Source organism: Vespa mandarinia, chromosome 2 (assembly GCF_050613455.1).
Source record: "Vespa mandarinia isolate Hongniang chromosome 2, ASM5061345v1, whole genome shotgun sequence".
Lineage (NCBI taxonomy): Eukaryota > Metazoa > Arthropoda > Insecta > Hymenoptera > Vespidae > Vespa > Vespa mandarinia.
In genome coordinates this window covers 17746825-17770210 of record NC_140811.1, presented here as the reverse complement: position 1 = coordinate 17770210, position 23386 = coordinate 17746825, and the positions used below count along the sequence as shown (strand labels likewise).

The window sequence follows — 23386 nt, the reverse complement described above, 5'->3', positions numbered from 1 at the left end:
ATTTCATATAAACATACTTTCATAGTCTATATTTTGTTGTTTATACGATATGTTTTTTTCTATAGCTTGTTGTATACTTGAGATTACATATATATCTTAAATTCTACAAATGAAAAAAGATAAAAAATATTGGGTATACAATAAGTTGTACACACAAATCTATTTTGATATATTAATAATAATTAAAAATATTGTATTGTGTATATGGAGTGTGAAAAAAAATGTATATCATGTAAAGCGATAATTAATCGTGAATATCAAGATAAATTGATTTTTTAAAACGTGTTAAAAATATTTCCTTTGATTCAGTTGTGTTATGTATTGAAAAAAATAATGTTAATTAAATTAAAACAACGAAAAGTGTGCATAAATTACATCATGTATATATATATATATATATATATATATATATATATATATATATATATATATATATATATGTATTGTGCAGAGTATAACTAAAGTTACTAACAAATTTTACAGGCTGCTAATATTCACTTTAAAAGACTTTGTTTATTTAGCAAGTAATACAATCACAATATAGTCTGCTGGTAACTTTTTTCATCACTCTGTATATGTGGTATAATAATACTTAATATAGGAAAATAAAATTTATATTCATAATAAATATATACATGTTACTATAAACATTGGTCTGTACATATAACTGTGATATATATAAAAAGATTATTATCAAATATACAGTAAATACAATACTTTTGATATTAGTTACTTGAACATTTAGAGTATTAATTTTTTATACAATGAGATAATAATTGTATCTTAGAATTAATCTCATTTTGTCATTAACAATAGTAAATAATAGTAAACAAAAAAAAATTGTATTTTATAGTTGTATTCATTGTAAAGATATATAATTAATTTTATTATAAATGGTAATGAATATTATTTCATATATTCTTAATATATATATATATATATAAAGTATCAGTCGTGAAAATAATATAAAAGTAGTTCCTACTATATTAAAGCAAATATTAAACAATTGCATAACATTACAAATACAAATTTACTTTTTGTTTTTTTTTCTTTTTTTTTTCTGTACGTGTCGTATATAAGACAAATATTTCGTATTGTGAAAAGTAAGATATTTTTTTTTAAATATTACAAAACAATAATAAAAACACTGATTTGAGAATTAAGCTTTGACGATGTGTGATACAACAAACGATGAAAATAATCTCTTGACTACGTACGTAAAATGGTCTAAAAGGTGCATATATTGTGATGTTATAAATGTGTTTATTCTTATCTGATAATTACGTTTTTTTTGCAAATTATTATTATTATTATTATTGTTGTTATTATTATTATTATTATTATTATTATTATTATTATTATTATTATTATTATTATTATTATTATCATCATCATCATCATCATCATCATCATCATCATCATCATCATTCATTCATTCATCGAATCTTTTTTTTCATTGAGTTATTGATTTAAGTTATTAACTTGTGAAGTATAGAAGAAAAAATGAGAACAAATCCATGCACATAGGCTCACCAAATTCCATCAACGTGTTTTGCAGATTCGGCAAAATTTTTGCAATATGAGATGTGGTGAAGAAGGTAAATCACATATACAAAAAATGTTATATATATATATATAATATATATTATTATATTTGTATATTACGTTAACAGAAAGTGAAGAAATAAAAGAGATAAAGACAACGTGCTCAAAATGTAATAATGATAATAAAGAGGGCACTTATAATTTTTCTCACATACAAGATCTATGCCCTGCTGATAGAAAGCGTATATCATTATTAATCAAACATTTGGCAAAGTAAGTTATAGTTAGCTTTTTTTTCATTATATATTTCATATTCAATATTATGTTAACATATATTTACATACAGATGCACTCGTGAGATGCATGAAATTAAATCTAATTTAGCCGTGAGCGAATCTGAAAAAAAAGCTTTGCTAGAAGAATATGAAATATTTCTTAATCGTCATAAATGTGAAAAAAAGCAATTAGAATATGAAGTAAAATTAATACTTTTTTATATAATTAATATTTTCCTTGATTTTTATCTTTTTATTTAACTTTTCTTTATGTTTTTAGCTATCCGAAGCTAAGACAAAAAGAACAAGTTTAAGGATTCAAATTATACAAGCACTTGAATTGTTAACATGTCAATTGTTAGCACAAGAAAAACAATTTATGAATCTGGTAGAAAATGTAAGGGATCTTTTATGTGAAAAAGTTATTATTCATGAGATTCTTAGTCAAAAGGAGATAGAGAAAAGTAATCTCATAGGAAAAATTCAAAGATTAAAAGAATCTCTTAGATTAGAGAAATTATTGCATTCCAAAGATCTTGCTCAAAATCTTCTTAAAAATAAAATGATCGATAAAGCCTCTCAAACGACAGATGATCTCAATCATTTGTATAGAAAATGTGATATCAGGTAATAAATATTATTTAATGAAATATAATTTTTCTATGAAAAGCTTGATTAATAATTTACATAAATGATTTTTAGAAAATATAATTTTAATGCCACTAATATAGAACTGAATCTAAAACATTCTCAAGATATAAAAACTAAGAGTAAGAATGATTTGGAAGAACTTACTAGCGACGGAACACTGATGCGTGATCTATTTTTTAGAGTACCAAACGTTGAGGATAATGAAAGTTTATATCTTATGCCAACATTATCAAAAGAATTTAATCAGACTAAGTCGTCTTCCACTTCTTTTGTATTCAATTAAGTATATATAACAAATGTAAAAAAAAATAATACATATGACATTAAATATATGGTTTATAAAGGATGTCTAAAAAATGTATGGAATATATAAGTAAAAATAAATCGTTTAATACTTAATACATTGAATACTGATATCAATTTAAATCTTTTCATATACTAATAATGTGTACATTTTAAAATTTAAGCATTATTGGAATAATCTAACTACTACAAAATTTTAGTAATACTATGAATGAATTGGTCAAAGAGTTTATATATAATTTAAAAAATTTCATATAATAGTATTTAAATGTCTCTTGAATATATATATATATACACATTCATATGACATTTTAGACCAGATTTTTAGAAATAATAATAATAATAATAAAATATAACAGTATTTTAAAATCCACACATTTACATTCATCTCCATACAAACATTTCATACGCTCACACATACAATGTATGTAGGAATTGTAAGTCATTTCCAATATAACAAATTATAATTCATCTCGACAATTTAATAAATTTCTCTTACTTTACGTATTGCAGTCTATGGCCATTAAAACACATTTAATGATATTTCATTGTAATCTATAAATACATTATTATATAATACGCACATAATAACAAAATATAAGCACACATAGTATGGATGTTTAATAATTATACCTTTTATCGCATATGTTCTTATATCATAAGGCACTTTTCTTTAAATATTAAAGAAATAAAGATAGCGAAAAAAATGGGACAAACTAATTCTTTCAGAAAGTATAATAATTATTGAAATACTATTTTAAATTCCTATTTTATAAAATCATTCGGTGTAAATTATTGCTATAAAAGCACTTACTATAGACGGACCTGTGTCAAATGATAAATATTTTTATATGAACAAATAAAAAGAATTATCATTTATACGAAATTAAATTTTCAAATAAATGTATACTTTCATTTATATTGCATGTAATATCATTTCCTGTAATAATATGGAAAGTGCATAAATAACAGAATATTATCTACTGTTGTTTTACATATATATACATGTGTGTGTGTGTGTGTGTATGCATGTGTATGCGCGCGCGTGATATATAAAAAAAATATAGTCGATTCAAATTTTCTAAGGAATCATTACTGAAGATTTCACTATAATTATATATACTAATTTAAAAGAAAAATTAAATATAAAAAATACAATATTAACGCATTTACCATATAATATGTATTTATCGATATCTTAGTATTTTAATACCTAGAGATATCTGCTTTGTTTAAGAGAATAAGTCAGAGAACTTTAGTACATCATAATATTGTTCCATTCTCTATAACATTTTTTAATAAAAGATTTATAGAGTATATAACTCTAAAATTATTAAGAGTTCGTCATTAATAAATTTATAAAAATATAATTCAGTTATCAATATATGTTTAAACAAAATTTAATAGCTTACATAGTAGCTTAATGATCATTCTTTGTAATACATTATTATTAACAAACATATAACGTTTGCTAAGAGAAAAGAATACACATATATATATATATATAGCCCTTTCTATCATTCTTTTTTTAAACTATGGAAGTATACAGATATATATATATAAAAAAAAAGAGTGAATGTTTCATTAATTAAATTCAAAATCGTTAATCCATATTTTATATAATACAGATCTTTTGTATTTTTTAAGAAAAGAATTATATTATAATTCTTCAAAGAATGCAACTCTAGCTTTAGTAGAACCTGATTTGACTTTTTTCAATGTACTATATTTATTTTCTCCGAGTCTCATCTGTTCCTCGTGTAACTGATCTAATTCACACTGTTTCTCACCAACTTTCATAACTTCTATTTCAGATCGCAATTCTCTTAATTGTTCTTGCAAATGTTTACTCTTCTCCCAATAATCGACTCGTTCTTTTTCTATTTCTAAAGATAATTGATCTACATCACCATCGGCTATAAGATCATATGATGTCAAATCAGATGGCAATGGTTCAGCATCTAATTGCAAATTTTGAAGATCCGCTTGTAAATCTGATGTAAATACTTGTGTCGAAGGAAACAGATTTGGAACAGGCTATTATAATGAAAATAAATTGTTATTATTTTCCAAGTAATAAAATCATATTATCTAAAATTAAATTTATCTCTACTTACTGTTATAGCAGCAGTATAAGCATTTCTGCTGAGAAATTCTAAAAGCTTTTCCTTAGCTTCTTTTTCAGCAATACGTGCTCTTAACAATTCATCTTTTAATTTTTCTGCTTCGGCAGCTCTTCTCTCTGATTCTTGTACCAGTCTTTCAGTTAATAATTCTGCTTCCCTAGTTTTCCGTTCTAAATGTACTTTCTCCTCTTCAGCTTTCATATTGTTCAACCGAATTCGTGTAATTTCTTGTTCTGCTTCAGATGCTTTTTGACTAAGAAGCATCGCTTCCTCTTCGGCAACTCTACTCTTCTCAGCTAAAAGATCTGCTGTCTCTTCGGATCTTCTCTGTGGAGATATACAATTTTTTTTTTTTTTTTTTTTTTATAAAACAAATATATATGTATATATTATAAATAATCTTACAAGAGCTTCATTCGCTAAACGAATTTCTTCTTGATATTGTAAAAGACGCTGTTCCATAGCAGCTTTTTCTCGTTCAGCAGCTTCCCTTAATTGCTTTTCTCTTGCCAACTTATTTCTTTCGACCTGTCTCCTAGTAAGATCGGTAATTAATTTAATACAAACGAATTCGGATTACTATCCTCATTAAGGCTCCTAAGAACTCGTAAAATTTTTTATTTTGTTTTTTATAAACTTGTTTCAACATCTATAAATTTCTCAATTCAAGTTCTTTTTTTTTTTTTTTTCTTTTTTTCTATATATTTCATTAAATTTAAAATTTACGTATAATTACTGACAGAGCCAATTTATTAAATAACAAATAATAGCATGCAAACTACATTTACCAATAATTCCATTGTGGCAGTATTGAAAACATGTATGTCCTAAATTTTATATATATAATGTATATGAGTACTCAGGAGCCTGAATGAATTATGTATAGTTCTTTTGCAAAGAGTTATTACCTGAAACATTCAGTAAATCATAGCATGTAGTATCGATGAATATACATATTTATTATATTGTGATAAATATATATGTATCTACAATTAAAGAGTACTTTTAATTAAATTTGTTATTTTAACTGTTGTAAGTAAAAGTGACTAGCATAATTTAGAATCAGCCTTTCAGAATTTTTTAAAATTCATTTCATATGCTTTTAAATGTATACAATAAAATAATATGTATATATAAGTCATCTGATTTTCTCAATGCCCCCAAACCATTTTTATATTGGTATATTCTAACATACGAAGACGTTCTTGCTGTATTAAGGTCTTCTAATCCAAAGCACATCCAAGTAGATGGATGAAACCTGTCTCAAACTTTTTGACAAAATTAGTAATATATAAATAAATTAATTTCTTCAAATATCTAAAGCGCATCATACCTGAGTGATATAAAACGTTTGTAAGTATTTAAAAAAAAAAAGAAAAAGAAAATATCATCAATTTACTTTTAATATCTATTGAAATAATTAAAATAATTAAAGAATAATTATATTTAGAATAATTATATTATAAAAGAATTATAAAAGAATAATTATATTATATTAAGAAAAAATGAATATTTTAGTTTACCGTGATTTTTCTTCTTTAGCTTGTGCCTTCATTTGCTGTACCTCCATGGAGTCAGGCTTGCGTCTTCGCATAAATAGATCATGGTTGCCAATACACAGGTCCAGGATCTTAACAAATAATATGTTAGCAGCTTTGTCACTATTATGTTCGTCCAATCCTAAAGCTATCAAACCCTTCACCCAGCTGGCAACATCTGACTGTTTTTTTACCAGTTTATTCATGCGAACTTTCTGCGAGAAGAACACGAAGTTTGGCGATGTCTTATCCACTGGTTTTATGACAAACTTCTTATCATCGAAGCTAATATGTCGAATTTCAGACCACGTAAATGTAGTTTTAGGAGCGAGCTTGTTTTCCTTTTCGTAGATATTCAGTCCCAATGCCGTTACCCCAAGCCATAGATTTGTTTCCTTTTTGTTCTACAATTGAAAAATACATATATCCTTAATACTATTCATTAAAATCAACTATTCCTTTTGCAAATAATCAAATTTGATAAATGTTACTTACGCTAATAGGAAAATAATTCACACCATACATATCCAGATCTTGAGCAATTTTAAGATATTCCATTTCTGCCTCATCTCTAGACATTCCACGATGATCAGCATACCAAATTTTTATTCGATCTTCCCACATTTCAGCAGTCATTTGATATTGATCTATGACTCTTTGTGGAAGTAGATCTTCACTGGCCAGCATTCCTGGGCGGTATGAAACTTCATCATAGTCCCCGTACTAACAACCGTGCAGTAATAATTACAATCAAAACCAATCAATATCTACATATACTTGTACTTATATATACATACATACATACATACAAATATATATACATATGTATACATATATATGTATATACACATTAAACTTATCTGCCAGAAATCATGTGTTGTTATCTTTCTTAAATTATATATTGTAAGAAAGATAAATTCAATTATGCATGCAAAAATAAACAATTTTATCCCATACGTTAAAAAACCTTAATATCTTTCAAAATACCTTTGCCTGTACTGCATACGAAGCAAGTAAAACAGAAGCTTCTGGAGGACAATAAATGTCCATTGATAAAATAGCTTGTTTCACTTGAAGAAAAAATAAGTGTTGCGTAACTTCTTGTACCAATTCCTCTGATACATCTTCGGGATAAAATTTAGCCAAAAACATAAAAGGTGTTGTGGGCTGTTGTGAAATGCCTTGATCTTGAACTATGAGGAGAACAACATATATCTTAACAAATATTAAAGTATATTAATAATGTTAAACAGTTAATCGCAATGAAATTTACCTTTTTTATCTAATTTTAACCAAGATATAAATCCTTTAGAATCTTCGTATTGAAGGCCAAAATACCATGTTTCCCTGAGTCCAATTGTTCGACACACTAGGTCAAACAAATCTCTTCCCGTGGATCTCCACTGTAAACATATATTTATATATTTGCAACAAAATATTTCATAATGAAAAATTATAAATAAAAATAAAGAAACTAAATGATACGCCACTGACTTCTAAATTAAATTCCAATTCTGCGTCCAAGGTAGAGACTTTCACTGGAAAGGATTTCCCCGATTTTTTCCTCCGAAATTGTGGCATTTTACTTTTCATTGTATTCACTAAGCATTAGAGAAATTGATATAACCAATTTCTAAACATTTTAAAAAGTTTACAAATATTCTATGTTATAATATGATATTGTTGAAATATGTTCATGTGTTATTGCAGAGCAGTTGCAGGATTAAAATAGACATCACAAAATATAAGTAATCTTCGAGGAGTTAACCTTATTTACACATGTTTTAATATTAATGTGGTATAAAGAGGGGATAAATTCACACAAAAAACAATAAATATAATATCTTATTTTGATTATGGTGTTAATGATTAAGAGATGTCATAGAATCTGTCTCGATAAAGTGTTTCAAATATTTGAAAACAAATCTCGTATCTTTTTCACAACTGAATTAAGATTTCTTCTTTTGTTTGCATCCAATAACGAAACGGATATCTTTCATTGACCAATAGCGGCACTGAATTAGCAAATGAATTCTTCACTATATGCTTACGAAAAGAACACGATCGTAACATCGGTAAAGATAAAAAATCTCATTCAAAGTAATTATAATTGTATCTCGATTTTTAAAATGGATTCAAACCAAAAAAATTTCACACAACTCAAACTAGTCACACAAACAGAGATATGAAAATTCATGCACACTGTTCGGAGTGCCATCTATGAGAAAATAAGCATTTGTAAACAATATAAACATTAGAGTCAGCTCTTACAATTCCAAACAAAAAATCTTATCAGACTTTGTCCTGTATGTTTGTTCAACTATTCAGAGTTTAAAGTTTAATCATTTGGATCAACAATGTATTTTCTCTTTTATCAGCTTTTTGTCAACGTGTTTTAATAATATAATTAAGCTAAAAAGAATTTAATAATTTTTAACTATTAAATTCAAAGAAAGAAATTATTTAAATAATTTTTATTGTAAATGACGTTTTAATAAATACTAACATTTCCATCTTTGTTACTCCATACTTTTTTACTTTTCTTTACAAGGGCATATATTTTAATCCAAGGTGTGCCAAAAAAACTGAAATTCAATTTTATGGAATGTTGTACTTGTTAAAACAAATCCATTAATTTGATTAATAATATTTCTAAAAGTATTGTTTAAAATATTCAAATTTTACTTATAAACTGGATAACATTTTATACATTTTTCATTTATTTGAATACATGTTTATTCAGTTTAATTTAACTTACGTGCGTTCAAATATGCTTAGTTAAATATAAAATATTTAAATTTATATAAAACTTATGAATAACATTGTCAATTTTATAATTACACGTTACATTTCCCCTTAAAAAATAACACATATTACTAATTTAACAATAACATAAAACGGTTAGATCTTAAGAATTTCTATAAAATAATTTAAATACAGCATATTAATTTATTAATTACAAAAATAAATATAAGTTAGTATTATTAAAAAAAAAAAAACAATAATTATATTGAACAATTTTATATTAAATTTTATCATTATTATTTCTTGAGAGAAATACAAGTTATTTTGCAATTGTAACATTATGATTATCTTCAGAATTAGCACTAATATAAATTAATTTTCGTGCTATATAATTTTGTTTTGTATATATATAAAATTAAAATAATTATCTTTATTTAATATGTATACTGACATATTTGTTTTTATATACATATATTATACTAAATTATTTTTTACAAATTTTTCTTATATATGAATATTTTTTTTGGTATCCCTAATAATATTACAAAGTATTCATGCTGTTTATTGTACATAGCACATGTCACAAAAGAGACCAATATAATTCTGCGCAAGTATTATATTTTCAATAACAAAAATATATCACAATTGTGTATATGTGTGCATGTATGTGTGTGTGTGTAATTTATATGACTTTTAAATAATACCTTCATCTTAATTTTAATTGCTAAAAACTTTCTATTGTGTGAAATATTTGCCTACAATGAAGTTAATGTTATTGTAAATAATCTAACTACGCTACAGGCTATGTGATATATAGTTTTTGAAATACTATTGTGCAAATAATTGAAAAAATTTTATTTTAAAAAATATACATTTCTAATCTTCTTAAAAAGTAATATGGATGGTATTTCATGATTCTTTCTATATACGTGTAATTTACACATGCATAAGAAACTTGTACATTAAAGTTATTCGATAAAATAATTATAATAAGGAACTAATTGCATGCATTATATAAAAGAGAACTGTGTTTCATTAATAACAGAAAATGTATTCTTATAACAAACATTCATAAAAAGTGATAATTGAGTATTAAAACTTGCGCTTTCAATTGGCAGTACAAAATTATTTTCTTGTATACTTACACAAGATAAAGAGAGCAAATAATAAATATAAGTAAGAATTTTTTATCACAAACAAATATATTAGGAGTTAAATGGTCCTGGTTATAAATAAACATAGATTTACAAATGATAATATTTGTGCAATTTCAAATCTGTAGATAAATAAAATAACATATGAATGATTAACTTTGTTATAATATTCTTTCTTTTTCAAATTTTCTAATTATTTAACAATCCTAATTTTTATTTTTAATAACAAATCAAGAAATGAAGAATTAAATATTTAATTTTCATTTTTTTTCCTTAAATGTATTACGATGCATATGCGCGCTTAATGAATTAAACCATTCATAAATATTTATATTTTTTTTTATATATCTTTAAGTTATCAAGAAATAAAATTATCAATTCACAATATAATATTACATATTATATTATAATACAACATTTATTTATAAAAAAAACTTTACTGTATGTTTAAGTTTTCTATATGAAAAATTTGAATTTATTTGATATGAATAGTTATTGAAATATATGAAATATATATTAAAAATTAAATGCTCTCAATACTCCAGATTTCACTATTAGATCAATTGCAAAATCATATACACACGCATTTGTATATTTATCATCCAATTCAAACACACACGTATCATAAAGACTTCCAAGCAACATCATCTTTTTTATGTACAAAGACAATTCTCATATTTACTCAATTTTTTTTTGTTTAATACTAAAGAAGATTTTCTATTTCGCTAGAACATAATCAAATGTTTACATTCATACAATTTTTATTTCATTTTTTGTTCTTTTTTGGTTTTTTTTTTTCTTTTTTTTTTTTTACAATTACAGGATCATGGTAAAAGATATAATCTAATATCATTATTAAACCTATCAAATACCTCATTATACTTTACTGTATCTTTATTTTATAAAGACCACTCTTTTGTGTAATATTATATTTTATATAAGTGCAAAATTTTTCTTATTCGCTTTTACATAATTTCTCTTTCTCTCTTTCTCTCTTTCTCTCTCTCTCTCTCTCTCTCTCTCTCTCTCTCTCTCTCTCTCTCTCTCTCCCTCTCTCTCTCTCTCACTCTCTCGCTCTCTCTCTCTCGCTCTCTCTCTCTCTCTCTCGCTCTCTCTCTTTTTCTCTCTCTTTTTCTCTATTAGAATATACCACAAATATAAAGTTAAAATGAATTTTTCTCAACAATTATTCTTTCAATAAATTATAAAATATAGTCGACATTATATCACATCAATTTCCATTTTTAGAAAAAGGTAAATTGATTTCTGTTTTTCTTTTTTCATTATATTAATTTCTTTTCTAATATTTTATAACTTTTATAATATATAATTGCTTCAAAATAATATTATATTTTCCTAATTCATAAATTTTTTGTTAGAAAATAAACTTTAGAAAAATTTGAAAACAAATAAAAAAAAGAAAGAAAGAACAATTACACATGTGTGTGTCTCTAAAATAACACGTTAAGATAATGACTTACATTGAATGATTTTCCATTTCCAAATAACATGCAAGGTCAATACCATGTCTATTATTAAATATTGTGTTGAAAAATGCTATTTTAAATTCAAATTCATCCAAATACGACAGATCTTTCTTGTTCATTATCGAGTATAAGCGAGATATACTAACGCCTTTTGTTTCCATGACGACGGGAGAACTTACGGTTTTTTCTGTAATATAACAATAAAGATCTTAATGTTCAATATATAAACATATAACAATTATTATTATATTTATCATTTATATATATATATATATATATGTATATAATTTTTGAAACTCTGTTATTTGATTTAATAAAATGTCAAAATTTACCTGATCCTACTTGGAGATGGAACTGGAGTGTGTTCAGCAATAACAGGTAAAACAGAAGTAAATTTATCAGTCGGACGCAAAAGACGAGCTGTACGTGAAGATAATCTCCATATGAGTCTTTGTCTATGAGGCGTTTGTTCTTGGGCATTGTATTTATTTAAAACAGCACTTACTGCTTCATGAGTAGAAACAAAGCTATCGTCTGAAATCTTTTGTTATATATGATATTAATATTTATTTTTCATATAACTTACAATCATTACCACCTATATATATATCTGACATACCTTGCAAATTTTTTGTACTTCAGCAGCAAATTCTACCAGTCTTAACATTTGATGCGCAGGTGTTACAGATGAATTAATAGTAGAAGGACCAGCCATTGATGTTACAGAATTAGTAACATCTTTATTTGCATCTAATCGTTTAACAGCTGCGTCCAAATATGTACAGAGTAAGACCAAAGCTACTTCAGATGATCTTAAACTTGCACAATTTCCATCACAAGCAATCATTTCTAATCTTAGAAAAAGTTCAGATTCCTTAAACATATACATACATATATATATATATACCTTATATTTCAAAAAATATTTCATTCATTAACAACTACATTAGCAATATTTACCATTACAACATTGGCATATATATCGCCAATACCCAAATGTGATGCAACAGTATGAAACATTGTATTAAACAATTGTAAAAAAGTTAATGATGTAATTGGTTGTACAGCCGGTGCCCATTCTAATTTATTACGTATTACTCCTGACATACGCTTAAGATCTCCTCCGGTACACTTGCATTGAGAAATGGATACTAAATGATCAGCATCCAAAGATTGAGCCATTTGAACTGCAGCGATATGAAAAGCTGATACACTGATGCAAGCCATATGTTTTGGTCTGGCTTTCATTTTGGTTAAGAAACGATCCATCAAATTAATAGCAACAAAAAATACATCGGATGGTAAATCATACCATACTTTTAAACATCTTAATACATGAGCGGATCCATCCCGTGCTCCAATTGTAATTTCATCATTCTGTAATAGATACAATGTTACTATTTAATATTTTTTTACATATATAAATAATATATACAAGCATGCTCAAATACACACATGATAACTTACAGTAAGAAATACAACGTTAATAACTTACTTGCGTTGTAGTGAGCAATTGAAGATTTGGTTGATATTTAACCTCAAGCACCAAAGCTTCTTGTAATTGTTCAAGTAATGGGTGGATCGCATCTGGTACAGGAAAGCCTGATGTGTCCATTCTTATGTTGTGTGATAAACCGCTCTCTTTGGAAACGGTAAAATTGTAATATAGTCCCAAAGACTATTGATCGAATGACTAAAAATCATACAATAAGGACACAACTAGCTAGCCTTGTATCTGTAAAATTGAAATGTTATAATATAATATTTGAATGAAATTTATATTTTGAATTTTATCATATGGATTGATATAAAAATTTAATCTCTTAATATCTTTCATTTATTTAACAATATATAATAAAAGATTCAATCTTTGATGAATTATGTAAAAAGAATATTTTATTGTGTTACAGAATATTTATTCTGTAGAATAAGAAACTCTGCAAATAGTCATGATTTCAAGGTTATCACAACATTCACTTGTGAGATTCTATAAACATCATCTCAGACGTAAATAGACCTTGTTCAAAACTTTAGAATGAAACGAAAGGTTTCACGAAAGGAAAACAAATGAACCAAATAACATTGCATGTTTATAAATATCAAATTTCTCAAAGCACATATCTTATCACAAGGATTACAATTAACTTTTATAAAATAAAATAATGTTTTGTAGGTATATCGCGACGCTATTGCGCATTACGTACCAAAATATACAAGAAGAAATTGACACGCAATTTCTTTTCCGACATTTTTCACCAATTTTTAAACGTATACATATACACATATACATATACACACGCTTATCATGATCATTATATTACGAGCACCATTAAAGATATTTGCAAAATTTCATAAAATCTAATCAAAATATTAACGTGCAAATAATCATTTACGTTGATAAATTATTATGTACTTGAAAATAGTACGTTTTTAACTATAATCCGTGCTTTTTTTTTTGTGTTTGCGCTAAGAACTATTCGTATTTCGTGTATGTCTTCCAACGCAACGCTTTACTTTCTGACGCAATATATCTACAAACAACCATAGCAAATCTTATATACGCACATCGTTAAATCATAAAATAATCCAATTGAAATAAAAAGTATCACATGAATGATATTGAAATAATATCACATTATTTTCTTTTTCCATAATATAATCCATCATTCATAAGAATGTAATAAATAATTTTACGAATTAAATAAAAATTCTAAAAATCAAATTAAAAATATCTAATTTTCAATTTAAGAAAAAAAAAAAATATATATATATACATATATGCACACATACATATATATATATATATTTTTTTTTTCTTTTTTTTTTTATTTCAAATGAATCATCCGATACAAAAGTTAGCCAATTGTTTTCGATCGAATTATTCATACATACATATACAAAATGACGTAGTGAGATTTTTATGTATGTGTATGTACGTAGAAAATAATAGATAAAAGAGATCACAATTACGAGTGATAAGAAAAAAAAATAAATAAATAAATAAATAAATAAATAAATAGATTTTATTAAATATTTCGACAAAAATTGTGAGAACGAAAAAATTAAAAAACAAAAGAATTCATTCTCTTTTGTGCCTTTACATACACAACACACACATATATATATAAGCATTACGAAATTTTTTAAATCGTTCTCGAACGATCGATTCAATTTTTTTTTCATCCTTCCATTCATATTTAAATGAACGACATAAAATATAATAGTCTTAGCAACAATAATAACAAAAACAATAATAATAATAATAATAATAATAATAATAATAATAATAATAATAATAATAATATTAATAATAGAATAATTTAAAAAAACAAAACAAAACAAAACAAAGAAATTCACTTACTCGAGAAAAGATACTAAATGAAGAGATTCGTTCGAATAATCTTTAGGAAGAAGACAAAAGCAGAACTATATAGTTCAAAGCGTCAATGACCAACGACAAAACGAACTGTCAGAACACGATATGTATATATATATATATGTGTGTGTGTGTGTGTGTGAATGTGACTGTGGTTTCAATGACGTTAGAAACACATACACGCAAATAAGAACTTGTATTTAACTTTCGTAATCGAATCTTTCAAATCTTTCAGTATAAATATCACATATATATATACACGTACACCGCACGCACACACACAACGCATACGCTCATATCACTAAAAAGAGTTATATATGCGCGCGCACATACACGTGTATATATATATATATAAAATATAAGTGAAAGAAAAAAAATTGACGAGACGATTGAATTCGATCGAAATATTTACTGTTTTTCTTTTCTTTTCTCTTTTGGAGATTAGATATTTATCAAAGAATGCAGTAATTCAAAATTAAAAAAAGAAAAAAAAAAAAAAGAAAAAAAATTAATATGTACAAACCGTATGCGCGTACGGTGTAGGCTTTCTCTTGAAAATATTTTATATAGTTGTAGACAAAAAAATGTATCGTAGGGGAAATAAAAATATATATTATATATATATATTATATATATACATATATATATATTTGGGAGGAAAAAACTCGATATTCTGTTGAAAACGTTTTTTTATATACTACGTTCTCAAGTCTTGTCTTCTCTTGAGATCGTATACGTGTTATAGAGTTTTTTAACGAACTTCAATTCCCATAGAAATTTCATTTCGCACTTCATTGCCAACGGTCGATAACGTTCGATAAATTTCGATTATTTCTTTCGATTTGATTATAAATATATATATTTATACATATATTATATACATATAAAAAATATATATTATACAATTCATTCGAAGCTTTCGCACAATTTCTTTTCGTTGAATTTGTTTCGTGTGCGAATCGATTGCACTGACAAAGCGCAATCTATCTTTTTTCTTTTCTCCTCTTCTTCTTCTTCTTCTTCTTCTTCTTCTTCTTCTTTTTACTTCCTTTTACTTCTTTCAGATTCTCAAATAATTTTTTTTGCGCGTCCTATTGTCGTGTCAACGAAATTTGAAGAATTTTCGACAAAGCCGTTTATTATGTTCGAATTCGTCACCATAGAACACACTCGTTTTCTTAGAAAGAGAGAAGATTCTAGTTAACTTTATACAACTCGTATTATTAATGGAACTAAGCACAAGAGACCATCGACTTCTCTGTTTCTTTCATCTCTCTCTCTCTCTCTCTCTCTCTCTCTCTCTCTCTCTCTCTCTCTCTCTCTCTTTTTCACACACACATATACACACACACAACTCCTTTACTATATTCTCCCTTCTCTCTCACTACTAACCGAATTCTGTCTTGATCTCTTCCATCTTCACTCCTCATACCATTTTCTAATTGGATAAGAATAAAATGGTAGATTTCCATAGAAATTTATAAAAATACTTTTCATTACTTTTTTCTCTCCTCTCTCTCTCTCTCTCTCTCTCTCTCTCTCTCTCTCTCTCTCTCTCTCTCTCTCTCCCCCACTCTTTCAATTGCTTAATATACAAAAATGAAAAATGGCGCTATAATATGTTACAAGATATAATAATGTTTAAAAGAATGGAAAATTTATATTCATTGAAAAAGAAAAAAAATATATATGTATATTAATATATATATATATATATATTATATTTTAGAATATCTATATATTATTGTTTAAACTAGTAGTGTAGTTAAGTGTAAGATGTAGTATGATATTAAAGTTATAAGATGTTACGTCAGCGATGTCGTCAGGTTCTTTGAAAACGACGAAAAAGTAGGTTATGTCCATGAAACCTTATTATGTTCAAACGATTTCGTTGGATTTCTTATTACATGATTCATATTATATATATCGATGAGTTTTAATTTATTGTATCTTTGGAACGATCAAAATAAATTATTTGTTAAAAATTTGTTGTGAATTCGATTTTTATAGAATATCCGATTGCATATGGGAATCATTTAGTGTATATTCTATACTAAAATAAATAAAAAAAAAAAAGTTCGTATATAAATAGATGCACAATGTAATTTCATTTTTGAGTTACAGTTCGTTGTTTTGTAAACTTTGTCTAAACCTGAATACACTTGAATTTTATTTATGAAGATATTTAAAATTGGTAGTTTACAAAACTCCAATTAATAGTGTTTCAATGTGTCATACTTATATCGAAGTCGAAGGTGGTGACTTCGAGAAATTTCTCTGAAGATAGATAAGCAGCTATTAAAATATAAAATAAACTGTAACTCAAATATAAGGTCACATAAGGTACATGTTTATGTAAACTCTTTTTCTTATTTTAGATCTACCCTTTTCCTGTACTTCCTACGTGCAACTACGTACTCTATATTAAATAGATATAATAATACAAAAGAATTTAAGATAGATACTCGGATTCGACTAGCTTCAATCAACAATATCATCGTTTAGTAAATATATATATTACATCACGCGCGTGACGCATAACGCGGGAATACGAATTGGAAGGACAAAATTCAAAACACAGAATAAAATGTACATCGGTTGAAATTATGTTATCAAACATTGTATGTATCATATAATGGATATAGTTTAATACTATCAATATACGTTTTATGTGAAATAATATACAAGAATATTTCTTTTTTTCTTTGATAATAAATCAAAAAATTGAAAAATTTCATTCTTGAAATTATTATTTCAAATCATTTCATCGTATACTTTTTATCGTAGAATTAAATAAATTCTATATATTATAAATAAGTGTACTATATGTATATTCACTTTATTCAATTATTTCTTTTTCCGAATCTTTCTCTAAATTTTTCACAGCTTTTTCTAACAAAAACAAATATTCATCATTCGCATTGGGAATTAATGTACGTACTACAGTTGCCAATTTATAAAGATATTCTCTGTTAGATCCACTAGGACCATGTGCTGTAAATATGTATTTTGCTATTGTATCTATATCTTCAACACCTGCATAATTAGGATTATCTTTGTTTCCTATGTAAATTGTTAGATAAAATGGATCCTTTTCTGTAACCGGTACCACCATTGTATTATTTATATTTACAATGCTATCTAAGGAAGTACAAGAAGGTTTTTTATCAATGTCGTTAAGACTAGCATAAGGATGAAAGAGGACGATATTCCTTTCGTAGCCACCTTTTTCTCTGAAGTCTAAATGTGCAACGACGTTATTTACATTTTCAATAGATATTTTATAAGCAAGACCCCATACTTCGTCGTTTGGATTCTCAGATGGAAGCAATGTAACAACACGACCAGGCTAAAAGTTTAGGCATAAAAACAACTCAAACTTTAAAGTACAGATTAAGAGCAATAGAAAGATATAAGAAATTTTCACAAAAGCAATTATATTTTCATTTTTTAACGCACCTTATCGGGTGTTCCTCTGTGATCTGTACTTTTTTGATAAAATCGTCTCACATACCCCTTAATATAACCAATGATTCTTTTTTCATAAGGAAAATCAACTTTCCATATAAGAGATCCATAACCAAATACCCACATGTTTTGTTTGTCGAAAAGAACCCTTATATATTTGGATCTAGATTTTCTATTTAATTATTCCACTCTATTCTCTTAGAAATCTACTAAAAAGAATAAATTATTCAATTTTTGATCTAACCTATTTGGCTTCATATGTCAAAAATGTATGATGTATAGATAAAGAGTTTTATATATATGTATATACGCACGAGCAAGAAAACGCAAACTTTTATTATGATCATTGGATACGTATTCAAACTTAATAATCGTGCAAATAAAAGACCGTGTCTGTACCTACATAAATCCTCTCCCCACCGCCACATTTTTTCATCATTACTACAGACGTGTACATACGTATACATAAACTTTTATTTTGTCGACAATGCTCGCGCGCAATAACAATTACGCATTCTTAAATATACATATATATATATATATAAATGATCAGAAAATTGACTTTACGATATTGTCACATTTTTGCGCGTATAAATGAACTATTTTATATTAAAAATTACATATTATGTAAAGAGTGAATAAAAAAGGAAACGTTTAAGATAAAAGTTAATAATAATACGATGCAATTATGATTAGGTTCTATCATTATATATACTTGGTCGAAAATCAAAATCATTTTGAAGAATAATAATTAAATATGAGAGATAAAATAAAATGAGATAATATTTATTATTATATTGAATATCTTATGTGCATATATATATATATATATATATTGTAATGTATATTATCTAGAAAGGAAAAAAAAAAGGAAGAAAAATTAGAAAGATAATTAGCAAGAGGTCGCTCGAAGCTTTAGGATTCTATTCACAGTAATTACAGAGTTATGGTTTATCGCATTTACGTCGATGGAGTCGATCGATCTAACGTCTTTTATAAATTGATCTTAAATGTTTCCTTTTTTTCTTTTTTTCATTCGGTTATACAATCCATTCTTTTCTCTCTCTCTCTCTCTCTTTCCCTCTCTCTCTCTCTCTCTATCGCAGAAGCGGCGTGAATCGTCATATGATTTCTGAAATAAAATCAAGTGCACATCGTGTTTCGAAGATGGCTGCGGTACAATGTGAGTCGAAAGATGATGATTCCGAATCGGATTTGTCGAAGTCACCGGTATTCTCTAGCAAAACCGTTGAAGCGATAGAAGAGCATGACAACACCGGACTACCTTTACAATCTTCCTGGACATTTTGGTTGGACAAGTGAGAGGACAATAATTAACTTCCGTTCTTTAAAATATGCATGTATCATTTGTGTGTGTAGCATTTATGCATACGATATTTATTAATCTAAATGTTTCTCTTCATAATTATATTGTTTATTCGTTTTATCTATCGATTGATAATAACAAAAAAAAAAAAAAAAAAGAAAAGAAAAGAAAAAACGTCAAAACAACATATACAAATATAATTTTCATCTACTATTCTTGATGAAAAATTCTATCAATCTTTACATATCATAATTGTGACAATGTTTTATACAAAATCAATATATTTGTCAAACGTTAAATGATCTTATGGATTTTTAGTAATTTATTAAAATACAATATGTTTTTCAAAATCATATAAGATCATGCATATCATTTATTTTTTCATACTTGCAATAGATAATTAAAAAAGGTTATACACTGAAAATAATATTTATGTCCCAATGCAATCAATTAATTATCATTTAAATATTTCAACTTATTTTCTACATTTATTTAATACATCTTCTTTATTATTTACATAATTTAAAAGATCATGTTATTGAACAATATTTGGCTCGAAACATTGATTGATATCGCAATAACATGAAAAAAAAAGTGCAAAAGAAGTTTAAAAAAAAAAAATTGATGAAATTAACAGAGCTATTTCTGGTACAACTGCCGAAGAATATAAAGCCAATTTAAAGAAGATTTATACTGTGAATACTGTACAAAGCTTTTGGGCAGTCTTCAATAACATACCAAATGCTGCTGAGATACAGGTATTGTTTTTTTTTTTGAACAGGTAAACAAGTTGATTTAGATTGTTATCTTAGATCAAAATAATGCAATATGAAAGGTCATTTTTTTTTTTTTTTTGTATAAGAATCATTACAAATTTTATAAGAAATAATATTTTTGATTTTATTTTGATAAAAAAGCATTAGGTAATATCGTATTCACAGGTTAGATATAGTTACCATCTGATGAGAGATGGTAGATATCCTATATGGGAAGAACCAATCAATCAAAAAGGAGGAACATGGAGATTAAAATGTCATAAGTTTGACACTGTAAGAGATGAAACTTTTCATGGTGTATTTAACTCTTTTATTTTACCATTAATTTTTCAATATTTTCTAGGCAAAAATTTGGCAAGAAATAGTACTTGCTGCAATTGGAGAGCAATTTGCTGAATGCATGGCGGAAGGCGATGAAGTCTGTGGTGTAACTGTCTCTATAAGAGATAGGGAAGATTTGATACAAGTATTTCTATTTTCTTTTCTAATTATACATTAACATATTGGGATATATTTATTTCTTATTGTAAATCATAATATTATAATGTTATTTTCTTTCAGATTTGGAATGTGAATGCTGCCTTGGCACCTAAAGCTACGATTCTACAAAGGGTTCATGTTCTTCTACCAGAAGTAAACTTTCTTACTGAATTTTATAAAGGTAATTTTTTGGAATACAAACATCTGTTCTTTTTATTATTATTGAAATAAATATTAATTTTATTAAAAAAACGAATATATAAATATTTCAGCTCATCAGTCTCATCATGCGTATGGCCGATGTTAATGGCAAAAAGAAAGAAGAAAAGAAACTGTTTGGTTAAATATATAATTTTACTTGAAAGAAATATAATGGTAATAATAATAATATTAATAATAATAATAATAATAATAATAATGTAATATGAAATATAATTAGATAAAATTCTATCAAAGTCTTCCATAACTATAAAAGCCAAAACAAAATTACTGAATCTTTTTAACTTTAATATTCATGAATGATATATGCATAAGTAATTTTTAAACGTTGCTTATACACCATATATTGTGTATGTTAAAATTAAATCTAAATGTTATATTCACTTATTGCACCAGACAATAACAAATATATTTTTATATATCTGCAATTTATCTCGTTATATGTATATATTTATGTTATTTGAGAATAATGATTTATGGGGCTCTGTTCTAATGTATAAAGACGGTACTATTGTCACGAGCTGAACATGAACTATAAATAATTTTTTATTTGATTAATAGAAATTTTTTATATATAGATCCATATAAAAAGAAATATTCTTATAAAGAAATATTTTACATAAATATTGCTTTTATCCTAAGTTTAATTTTAACGGTATCTTAACAAAATTTCGTTACATACGAACGTTTCGTTACATTACGAATGTTAATCAATTAATGTGATATTGATAATCAAAAATGTTATTTCCATTGACGTCAACAACAAAATGTTTCAGAATGAAAACACATTTATATAGGAATTTCGAGATCATTAAATTACATCTAAATCGTTTTTAATGTATTCGTCACGCATTCTTTCGAGATTGATGTCATCGAAGTTTCTTCTACTTTCAAAAAAAAAAAAAAAAAAAAGAAGATGAAAAGAAACGATCGTACACACGCACATCTCTAATCTTTAATACAATCTACAAATTTATTTATACGTTTTTTTATAGAGATTAATGACCTATTAAAAATAATTTTTATCTAATGACTATTTGTAGATCAAATATAAGAAAGAAAGTCATTTTATTAGGGGTTTTACCTACTACTATAAAATAAAAAAAAATAAAAATAAAAAAGATGAATTCCGTTACACGTTCTCTCACTCTCTCTCTCTCTCTCTCTTTCTCTCTCTCTCTTTCTCTCTCTCTCTCTCTCTCTCTCTCTCTTATTATTATTCAATTTATTATTCGGACCAAAACGAACATGCAGATTTCGATAAATATCCCGAAAGGTATGGATGAGGAAAGTCTGATAGCGGTCGGTTTGGCGCCAGTAGTGAAATTAGCATGTGTTTTATTTATGACACCATTAAAGATTTACTAAGCCTTTAGGTATGTATTTGGAAACCGATGACAGATATACCTACAGGATTCATGAACCAACATTAAAATTTGTTCGCATATTGATGATCTCAAATAACATTGATTTATTATTTTCTCGCTGTTAAACGATACAAAAATTATTCTTACGTGTGATGATTATTTATATTTATATTTCTTTCCCATCGAATGAAAAAAAAATGTGATGTTAAGTAATATATACGATCGGTATTACTATAATAAGTTTTCGAACAATATATTACCTTATTGTTTGTACAATATGAAAATCTGATAAATTATTAAAGTATTAATGATATGCATACATAAATATATATATATATATATATATAACTATTTAACTATAGATTATTTTGAATGGAAATCGTGTAAGAAAAAATATTGTTTCTCTTTTATTTTTCTTATTTATTATTCTAGCGTTATTGAGTCATCCTTGAAATAAGAAAATCCCCAAAAATTTATGAAAGAAATCTACGTGACATCTACACACACACATAGATACATACATCTATGTACATATTACACATATATGTA

General features: G+C 25.9%; 5 protein-coding genes across 15 annotated transcripts; 2 read left to right on the top strand and 3 right to left on the bottom strand.

Annotated features, from left to right (window-relative positions):
- The first annotated feature begins 1561 nt into the window (after nucleotides 1–1561).
- On the top strand, nucleotides 1562–2916 carry LOC118444068 (uncharacterized). Its single transcript, XM_035871925.2, has 5 exons — nucleotides 1562–1598; nucleotides 1674–1818; nucleotides 1892–2021; nucleotides 2101–2447; nucleotides 2523–2916. Exons 1-5 carry the CDS (start codon nucleotides 1580–1582, stop codon nucleotides 2752–2754), a joined length of 873 nt encoding a protein of 290 aa, XP_035727818.1. The 5' UTR covers nucleotides 1562–1579; the 3' UTR covers nucleotides 2755–2916.
- An 18-nt stretch (nucleotides 2917–2934) lies between these two features.
- Mer (ezrin/radixin/moesin family protein merlin) lies at nucleotides 2935–8611 on the bottom strand. Of its 2 annotated transcripts, XM_035871886.2 has the most exons (10): nucleotides 8490–8611; nucleotides 7933–8039; nucleotides 7712–7841; nucleotides 7426–7631; nucleotides 6934–7161; nucleotides 6633–6842; nucleotides 6424–6530; nucleotides 5306–5435; nucleotides 4892–5227; nucleotides 4263–4811 (listed from the first exon to the last, which is right to left on the bottom strand). In XM_035871886.2, exons 1-10 carry the CDS (start codon nucleotides 8509–8511, stop codon nucleotides 4434–4436), a joined length of 1854 nt encoding a protein of 617 aa, XP_035727779.1. In that variant the 5' UTR covers nucleotides 8512–8611; the 3' UTR covers nucleotides 4263–4433. The 2 variants fall into 2 exon arrangements, with proteins under 2 accessions (XP_035727773.1, XP_035727779.1); XM_035871880.2 differs by having other exon boundaries at nucleotides 2935–4811; nucleotides 6424–6842.
- A 1773-nt stretch (nucleotides 8612–10384) lies between these two features.
- CycG (cyclin G) lies at nucleotides 10385–16493 on the bottom strand. 4 transcript variants are annotated; one of them, XM_035863375.2, is made up of 6 exons: nucleotides 15724–16493; nucleotides 13320–13559; nucleotides 12785–13201; nucleotides 12444–12698; nucleotides 12157–12365; nucleotides 10385–12011 (listed from the first exon to the last, which is right to left on the bottom strand). In XM_035863375.2, the coding sequence occupies exons 2-6, from the start codon at nucleotides 13437–13439 to the stop codon at nucleotides 11966–11968; spliced, it is 1047 nt and encodes a 348-aa protein (XP_035719268.1). In that variant the 5' UTR covers nucleotides 13440–13559; nucleotides 15724–16493; the 3' UTR covers nucleotides 10385–11965. The 4 variants fall into 4 exon arrangements, with proteins under 4 accessions (XP_035719268.1, XP_035719250.1, XP_035719259.1 ...); XM_035863357.2 differs by lacking the exon at nucleotides 15724–16493 and adding an exon at nucleotides 15186–15338; XM_035863366.2 differs by lacking the exon at nucleotides 15724–16493 and adding an exon at nucleotides 14029–14381.
- A 218-nt stretch (nucleotides 16494–16711) lies between these two features.
- On the bottom strand, nucleotides 16712–19213 carry LOC118440431 (putative glutathione-specific gamma-glutamylcyclotransferase 2). 7 transcript variants are annotated; one of them, XM_035863488.2, is made up of 4 exons: nucleotides 18983–19175; nucleotides 18660–18874; nucleotides 18426–18549; nucleotides 16712–18341 (listed from the first exon to the last, which is right to left on the bottom strand). In XM_035863488.2, the coding sequence occupies exons 2-4, from the start codon at nucleotides 18792–18794 to the stop codon at nucleotides 18040–18042; spliced, it is 561 nt and encodes a 186-aa protein (XP_035719381.1). In that variant the 5' UTR covers nucleotides 18795–18874; nucleotides 18983–19175; the 3' UTR covers nucleotides 16712–18039. The 7 variants fall into 7 exon arrangements, with proteins under 7 accessions (XP_035719381.1, XP_035719347.1, XP_035719372.1 ...); XM_035863454.2 differs by having other exon boundaries at nucleotides 16712–18549; nucleotides 19072–19213; XM_035863479.2 differs by having other exon boundaries at nucleotides 16712–18549; nucleotides 18660–18877; nucleotides 19072–19194.
- Nucleotides 19214–19592: 379 nt separating this feature from the next.
- On the top strand, nucleotides 19593–22501 carry LOC118440422 (eukaryotic translation initiation factor 4E type 3). Its single transcript, XM_085655046.1, has 6 exons — nucleotides 19593–19987; nucleotides 20633–20753; nucleotides 20937–21044; nucleotides 21115–21237; nucleotides 21333–21432; nucleotides 21524–22501. The coding sequence occupies exons 1-6, from the start codon at nucleotides 19794–19796 to the stop codon at nucleotides 21556–21558; spliced, it is 681 nt and encodes a 226-aa protein (XP_085511172.1). The 5' UTR covers nucleotides 19593–19793; the 3' UTR covers nucleotides 21559–22501.
- The last annotated feature ends 885 nt before the right edge of the window (nucleotides 22502–23386 follow it).

Coding starts and splice junctions, on each gene's coding strand:
- LOC118444068 (XM_035871925.2), top strand. Junction 1,819..1,891: donor TTAATCAAACATTTGGCAAA/GTAAGTTATAGT, acceptor ATTTACATACAG/ATGCACTCGTGAGATGCATG. Junction 2,448..2,522: donor TATAGAAAATGTGATATCAG/GTAATAAATATT, acceptor AATGATTTTTAG/AAAATATAATTTTAATGCCA.
- Mer (XM_035871880.2), bottom strand. CDS start 8,511: ATGTTACGATCGTGTTCTTTTC. Junction 8,040..8,489: donor GTTACGATCGTGTTCTTTTC/GTAAGCATATAG, acceptor TCTAATGCTTAG/TGAATACAATGAAAAGTAAA. Junction 5,436..6,423: donor GCTAAAGAAGAAAAATCACG/GTAAACTAAAAT, acceptor CGATCTTACTAG/GAGACAGGTCGAAAGAAATA.
- CycG (XM_035863375.2), bottom strand. CDS start 13,439: ATGGACACATCAGGCTTTCCTGTACCAGATGCGATCCACCCATTACTT. Junction 12,366..12,443: donor AAGTACAAAAAATTTGCAAG/GTATGTCAGATA, acceptor ATATAACAAAAG/ATTTCAGACGATAGCTTTGT. Junction 12,012..12,156: donor CCATCTCCAAGTAGGATCAG/GTAAATTTTGAC, acceptor GTTATATTACAG/AAAAAACCGTAAGTTCTCCC.
- LOC118440431 (XM_035863454.2), bottom strand. CDS start 18,794: ATGTGGGTATTTGGTTATGGATCTCTTATATGGAAAGTTGATTTTCCT. Junction 18,550..18,659: donor ACAGAGGAACACCCGATAAG/GTGCGTTAAAAA, acceptor CTAAACTTTTAG/CCTGGTCGTGTTGTTACATT.
- LOC118440422 (XM_085655046.1), top strand. CDS start 19,794: ATGATTTCTGAAATAAAATCAAGTGCACATCGTGTTTCGAAGATGGCT. Junction 19,988..20,632: donor TGGACATTTTGGTTGGACAA/GTGAGAGGACAA, acceptor TGAAATTAACAG/AGCTATTTCTGGTACAACTG. Junction 21,238..21,332: donor ATAGGGAAGATTTGATACAA/GTATTTCTATTT, acceptor ATTTTCTTTCAG/ATTTGGAATGTGAATGCTGC.